General features: G+C 41.2%; 1 protein-coding gene across 1 annotated transcript in view; it reads right to left on the bottom strand.

Annotated features, from left to right (window-relative positions):
* Positions 1-3581: 3581 nt before the first annotated feature.
* CNTN1 (contactin 1) overlaps positions 3582-8012 on the bottom strand; it is a 268296-nt gene continuing 263865 nt past the window's right edge. The window contains exon 24 of the mRNA XM_075147813.1: positions 3582-5959. Within this exon, the coding sequence (XP_075003914.1) occupies positions 5880-5959 (80 nt within the window). The 3' untranslated portion in view covers positions 3582-5879. The remainder of the gene's footprint in view (positions 5960-8012) is intronic.

Raw genomic sequence — 8012 nt, 5'->3', positions numbered from 1 at the left:
GAAGAGTTCCCTCTGAAAACCATTACCAGCACTGGATGTGGAGTAGGATGGGGAAGAGGGAGAAGTCAAGCAGGTCTTTAATTTTCTCCTTTCCGCACTCATCCATTAGCAATGTCCAGGGCAGGGTACGCTCCAGGGCATGGCTGCAGTTGGAGATGTGCACCTGTACCATCCCTCCCAGCGCTCTTGGGGTGCACCTCCTGATGGGAACCAGCCCTCAGCGCGGAGCCTCTGCTGCCAGGCTGTCGAACGCCTCCTCCTGGCGGGTGCAGAGCCCGTGTGACAGACATTTTTTTGCCAGGGTAATTATTCCACTTTCCCACGTAACACTAGCGAACCCTATGCCAGCATAGCTACATTTATGCCAGACGCTGACCCACCATTTTGGGCCGGGCAGTGTCTGATTCTTTTCTCTCCGAGCTGGCGTATGGCTCTGGCGCAGCTCCCTAGTGCTGACCAAGCCTAGTACCAACATACAGGAGGGCTCTATCGCCACGCTGCGACCCGCTGTGGACAGAGGGCAGCAAGTAGGTTCAAATCCTCAGAAACAGATCCCGCTAGGAATCAGAAGGCACTCTGCCTTTTCTGCTGCCTCCTTTGGGAAAGGAAGAAATGATTTCATACCCTTTTGTGAAGCAGATAGTTAGTGGCTGTGACAACACACTAAAGACCAAAGGCATCAGGTTTTAAAGACACTATTAGACTCTTTAAATATAGACCAGTAAAATCCACTCATCAATGCTCACTGGGGGTTGCCTGTGGAAGTTACCTGCTAAATCATGAGTTTTCTAAGTGTTTTGGGGAACTAAAATCAGCACAATTTCCAGTGTCATCCATGGCCAAGAAGGCCAACGGCATCCTGGCCTGTATCAGAAACAGTGTGGCCAGCAGGAGCAGGGAGGTGACCATGCCCCTGTACTCGGCACTGGTGAGGCCGCACCTCGAATACTGTGTTCAGTTTTGGGCCCCTCACTACAAGAAGGACATGGAGGTGCTGGAGCGTGTCCAGAGGAGGGCAACGAAGCTGGTGAAGGGCCTGGAGCACAAGTCTTATGAGGAGCGGCTGAGGGAACTGGGGTTGTTTAGCCTGGAGAAGAGGAGGCTGAGGGGAGACCTCATCGCGCTCTACAACTACCTGAAAGGAGGTTGTAGCGAGGTGGGTGTTGATCTCTTCTCCCAAGTAACCAGCGATAGGACGAGAGGAAATGGCCTCAAGTTGCGCCAAGGGCACAACATTAGGCTGGACATTAGGAGAAATCTCTTTACTGAAAGAGTGGTCAGGCCTTGGAACAGGCTGCCCAGGGAAGTGGTTGAGTCACCATCCCTGGAGGTATTTAAAAGACGTGTAGATGAGGCGCTTAGGGACATGGTGTAGTGGGTATGGTGGTGTTGGGTTGACGGTTGGACACGATGATCTTAGAGGTCTTTTCCAACCTGTATGATTCTATGATTCTATGATTCTATATTAATCGAGAGAACAGACCGGAGTCAAGATCAACTAAAGTGACGGAAACAGTTTTCATGTGGCTTTTCAAGACATCCTTTAGAGCAGACTTGGTTAATTGGCATCCAGGTAAAAGAAAAACATGTTAGCCTGTCAAGAAAGGAAAAGACAGTGCTACTTCTGTTTGAGATGTAAACATTATTTTTTATTTCCCATTCACGTGGACTTCCGTGCTTTCTGTCCTTTCTTCTGTTTTTGGCAATACGAAGAATGTTAAAATGACAAAACAAAAGGAACTAGTGGTAGAAAAGTTAAATGGATCATCTTTGGAAGAAATGGAGCGGGGCAATCTTCCTCTGCAAGACCTCGCTGCTCTGTGCAGAAGGCAGGTGGTTCCCACGTAGTGCCGATGTCCTAACACCGTGAAAAGATTCCACTGGATGACATGTGCAAGGATGGAGCATAGGCAAGTGCTAGAAGCTACAGAAATTGATACTCTTGCCAAAAGAATATCCTTAGCCCATATCGTACAGTCGTAACCTGAAAGACAGACATTTCCGTGATGTATTTAAATAAACAAAATCTCCAAACAATAGAATTTGGAACTATTTCAAGATCTGTACTGGAACTTATTTGGGTATTAACTGATGTCTGTTATTTTAATTTTAATTTTAATTCCAATAGGAAGTGTCGCTTAATGCAATACTGAGGCAGATCAAGACTGGAAGATCTGGTCTTCAGCCAGATATCTAATATTTAAAGCCGTATTTTTTATCATCTTCTGTAGCTAGGGGCTCTGAAGTCTGGAAACAAAGTCGTCTCACAAACAAAAACAAGTTGTTCTTTGAAGGGTGGAAATAATGAACCTTTTCTCCTATGGGTTTATGTTTTATGCCCCATTCTTCCCCTCCTCGCTGTGTCACTGCACTGATGTCAGCTTCCATCTCCTGCAATGCCACGTGCTCTGGCCTCCCCCCAGCCGATACTCATCCCACGCTGTCCAGCCCCTGGGCAAGGCAGGAGCAAGGCGAACCGTACCTGGCTTTGAGGTGTTTGCTGGCCGGGCATCCGCCAGGCCAAACAGAACAGGTAAGACCAGTGACCACGCTGCAGCCGCCTTCGATGCAAATTCCTGATTTAAAGCTCTACCTTCTGCTCAGACTATGACTTTCTTCAGTAAGATAGCTGCTGAATTTGTCTGCCACCACCCAATAAGTTCAAAATCATTAGCAAAGAACTGGCAGACAGAGAGTCAAACCCTTATTTCGCTTAAAGACCAAGATAAAAATACAAAACATACCTAATCAAAGTAGTGATAATCTCCTCCTCCCCAGGTCTGAGCCCTGCTCCCATTGACTAGACAGTTTTTTAGGTGCAGGGCACGAGGAACTCAATTCTCTCATCGCCTCTTCTCATTTGCTATCTCTGAAGATAAATGAAACCAAGTTCTGCAATATGACGGTCAGCTTCACCAACTTCTTATATGCTACATTTTGTGCGTTTTAGGGCCTGAACGTGACCCCTCAAAGACAGGCAGTATCTCAGTCAGTTACACTTGATGTCACCTCCTGCAAGTATTGCGATCACACAAAGCATTTAATCAGTACGAGGTTTTGCCATTTCAGCCATCTTTCTCTGTGATACGTCTACTGGAGTAGAAAACGTTACCTGAAAAAAATACTCTGCTTGGTTAACTCTTGTTTCCAAAAATGCTGAAGAGGTCTCAGGAGACTCTCTGTCACTGACATTAGGAAAATCTTTATATCACCTATAACCAAAGCAAAACAGCCACCCTTTATCCCACAAAAGCTCTTTAACTCCAGCAAAACTCACAAGAAGGCAGTGCAGGGACACACAGGACCTCATTCCATCCACACCTTTACTGTCACAGATGACCATATCACTGTTATGAAATTAAAAGCTCCAATTCAAAAGACAGTTATTATATTTTGAGTAACATTAATACATTTATTTAATTGTAATTTACTTTTCATTCATAAAAAGGACAAAGCACGGTCCTGCTCTACTCATTTGAAAAAAAAAAGATAAAAAGTAACTAAAAAACCAGTTCAATATTCATCAGTATCAAATAATAGTAATATCAAGTTTTCTGAAATATAAAGAAACAACAAATATGTCTATCTATATAAACTTTAATTAAGAACCTTGCGTTTTAAAGCAGATGATACATTAGTTAGTTTTTCTTGACAACAATTTGAAACTGAAGGTCCCAGTCAAATTTACACAATCACGTGAAACAGAAAAACCTCCAACTATGATCAGTATGTGAGACCTACCTCATCTGTGTTGCTGATTTAAAAAACGAAGTGGCTTTCCTTCCCAGGTCATCTCCATGCAAAAACAAAACAATTTTGCTTTTTACACCATGTATTAGAAAAGGAAAAGGCAATCATGCATTTGGCAAAAGGTTTAGTTGTGGTTGTAGATTATATAAAAATGAGTCATACTGCAAAAGAACCAAACCAAATGAAACACAATAAAACACAATTTTTTTGTACAGAAGGCTTACAGCGTATTAGTTCCGTATGTATGAAGACAGCTCAATTCTCTTTCAAATAATTATACAATTTATGAAACTCAGTAGTGTTTGACACTTTGACATTCCTCGATAGGGAAGTTATCACTTTCACCTATTTAAAAAATTTTCATCTTGTAACAAATAGTTAAAGTTAAACTAAAACAGTATTATTGATATTTCTTAATGAAGACTCTACACTTTTACATGTAAATATATAGTACAAAATTATACAAATAAAAGAAGGGGGTGTAAATTATTAATAGACCTATTCTTGCTTCATGTAAATATTATTATTACGGACCTCTACAGTATCAGTTCTAAAAAGATAAAATCTATTTCTAAGTAGCTAGCAAGGTTGTGCTAATAAAATATGATTCAAAGCTTATAATTCTTGAAGCATCAGACATTGCACTATTACTTGAGCCAGCTGATTCATTACCACTGTGTTTCTTCAACATTCACACTCAAACTAATTCCCAGCACACCATGGAACATGAAAGGAATGTGCATTTCTTTAACAACTTAAAAAACCCCAAACAAACCAACAAAAAACCCAACACTGAAACACTCTAGACACAGTCAGAACAAAAACATTCTCTATCTCTAATAGAGTTCCCATTTTGCAAAGGCCATAGTAAACATTTAGGTTTGACTAACAGTTGGGATCTGACTTTCATTTATTAACACACAGTTGGATGATTCAGTACTCTATCAAATAGGGAGACGGTCTCAGAACTTTAAAACTCTTATTTACAACACTATGAACATTAGAATAGTACCAAGTTCTTGAAAAAGCATATAATTCTCCCAGATGTACACCTTCACTACAGGAAGGTAACACCTGGCATCTGCAGCATAAAAATGTAAATATAATAATTTTTTTACTGTGCTACTCTGTTTTTGCCATTTATTGTATATCTTTTTTTATATTTTAAATCTTTTCACTTTAAAAAATAACATACATTTCCTACCATCTCATGGTCCACTTGGCTGATCTTAACATGGACTCCATCTCCAAACTCCTAAGTGTTATATTGCTACCTTAATAATAGTAATAGTAATAATACTAAATCAAAACCAATACATTACACTGCTTTCCTGAAAGCTGACGTTTCACTCCTAAAATCAGCAACAACGACCGTAACGGAATTTTTCAACAGAATTCTTTTAAGAGAAGAATATGGTAAATCTCGTGTCAGTGAAGTACAGGTAAATTCCTTTAAGCTGAGCATGTAACACATATCTCGGGTGTTCTGAACATCTTTAAAATAAAAAATTTCTTGCCACTGACTTTTATTTCAAGTCCTTCAAATTCTATCCAATAGCCTCAAGAAATATAGCTCTAAAAAAATGAAATGTTTTTGCTTTGACTGTCTCTCTAAAAACCAGTAATCCCAATGAATGATGGGGCCATTCAAAAATATGCAGTACACAAAACATATAGGATAGTACAGACAGACGTAGTACTCTTACATTTATCACATACAATCAACATTTCAATCTCTATTATATTTCACAATTTGTTATTCAAGTTAAAGCACCTACGTATGGTGATTTTACTTTCACTGTACAGCCTATGTTATTGGGTTTTAACACTGTAACTTGCCCCATTGGACCGAATCATGCAACTGTCACAGATCAGCATAAGTGTTTTATAAGGCATATTGGAACAAGTTAAAAATATTTCTTAGCCTTTCAAAAGTTGATTTACTTCATGAAGGAGTTCCTGGATGCCTCAGTCCTCTTAACGTTCATAGGAAATCGGTAGGGTAATTTATTTTAAAGTGTAATTTATTTGGCTTAGGATGGTGCCACAGGAATCAAAAAGAGTTGTGGTCCTCATCTTCAAAGGGAGTCCTTTGTGTCAGGTGGAGGACAAGGTAAATCCAGCTACATTCAGAATCCCGAGCAGGCGAGGACACCCAGGGTAGGCACCACCAGGACCAGGAGCAGAGTCGGTACTCCAGCAGCGGCACCTGCGCATCGAACAGATAACAACACGGTGTCACTCGCGGCGGGGGGGAACAACCCTGCATACGAGCAAGAACGTGGGGTACAAAGGCTGGAAAGCCAGCTGGCGTACCTCAGCACAGCCCCTACCTGTGTGGATAATCTGAAACGGACAAAGAGACTTGCTACAGTACAGCGGAGGACTCGCTCTTTTGTTCTGCAAGAGCTGTTTATGCAGCGTGTTTATATAAGCAGCAAGGCCATTCAGAACACATCAGTGTATTTTGATTTGGCCGGTCCAACAAGCCAGGAGGTTATACCAGGAGGTAAAAGGTCAGAATAAATATTTAAACATGTGAAAACAAAATTAATGGAGTTTTTGAAATGTGACGATGCAAAGAGGCACCTTTGGAAATGTTAATGTTCATATGACCAGCAATAATCTGCGAGATGTCAAAGAGTGTGCTCCGTTTGTTTACCTGCCAGATTACAAAGTCCAGATGGCTGACTTCTAGCAGTGTGGCATTTACACATTTACGTCTCTTAAAGTCACAAGGGTCTTACTTAAACAAATATTTTAAGACAAAAAATATTAATTGACAGCTTACAAACTTTACAAGACTTGCTCTGCAAACAGGCGTAAGAATTGCTGTTATGTTAAATGGCTTGTGTTGCCATGGTCCAGCTCCCTGTTAAGCAGCATCAGCATGAGAAAATGACTCAACCAAACTGACACCGACTGGCAGCCGGGCTGGCAGCCTTGGAGATGGGCCAAAGGAGCTGGAGAACGGTCCATTCTTTCATCACATTGGGCTCGTCTAGATCAGGATAGTGGCATGTAGGTGGGCACTGCAGGACCCAGCTTACTGCTCATCTTGCTAAGGACTAAGGACAGAAGTGCTTGCAGCTGGTGGTGACAGTCCTGAGGAGCTGCTGGGACCGACCCACTGGACAGCTCTCCAGCAAATGTTCTTATGAATGAGGAAAAAACAGACTGAAAAGGTAACACACGAACCAAACAGCACAGATTTCTGCAGGCAGCACTGGTTTAGCTAACAACAGGCACAGCATGACAAGTTTCAAGTATTCTTTCATAGAATTTAAAGTCCCAAGAGAGCATTCACATTTTCTCATCAGACCTTTTGCAAAGGCAAGTAAATCACATCATGTGGTCCAGCACCACGCAGGCTCCTAGAAAGACAGATCTTTCTGCCACAGAAGTTTCTGCATCTTTCAGGATAAAGAAAGAGCTTAATTCTTCATTTTGTGTCTATCTCAAACCTCCTATTAATAAGGTGCTTTATTAATTATAAGTTAGCAAAACAAGATCCTGAGTGTGAAAAAAATGCTGGTTTGAACTGAGAATTTGGCCAAATAAATATTTGTAAGTTACCTTCAAGCATTTATTTCTTACAGTATTTCCTACCCACAATAATAAGGAAAAAGTAAGGAAACTAGATGGAAATGACACCTACTGAAAACAAAAACCATTTTTTTTAAAATTTGTGGATTAAGTCCAAATCAGAAAACTCCAGAGGTCACCAGCTCATCGGTTAGCTGTGGATATATGGAAGTGATAGGATTTAGTCATTTGTGGTTCCTACACACGTAATTGCAGGGATTTTTTCTGATGGGGTTTTTGCAATATGTCTCAATACACTGTGGGTTTGACTTCCTTCTGATCAACATCTTCTCTGATGTACCATACATGTATTATTTGCAATTCCCAGATGAAAGCTTTGTCCCCCAAACAAATCGTGCCTAAGGATGCTTCTCTTTGCAGTGTCTTTTAATTGAGCCTTCATCTGCAGTTCCCCATGTTCATAGCACTATCTCCTCTCCTCATTTGGCTTTAAGCAGCCCCACTCCAAACAACAGAAATTTTCAGGCAGCTTTTCAGAAAGCCAGTTGGGAGCACACCTCAAACTAGAATGCTTAGTCTTCTTTCCTCACAACTGCCTTATTACAGTACTTCTCAACTAAATTCTGAGCATTGGTACGGTGGGAACAATCATGTTCCACCAGATGTATAGTCCGTGTGTATCACTGGAGAGAGCGGGGTCTAAAGACACCTTTCAT

Source organism: Calonectris borealis, chromosome 1 (genome assembly GCF_964195595.1).
Source record: "Calonectris borealis chromosome 1, bCalBor7.hap1.2, whole genome shotgun sequence".
Classification (NCBI taxonomy): domain Eukaryota; kingdom Metazoa; phylum Chordata; class Aves; order Procellariiformes; family Procellariidae; genus Calonectris; species Calonectris borealis.
This window is presented reverse-complemented; position numbering and strand designations above follow the sequence as displayed.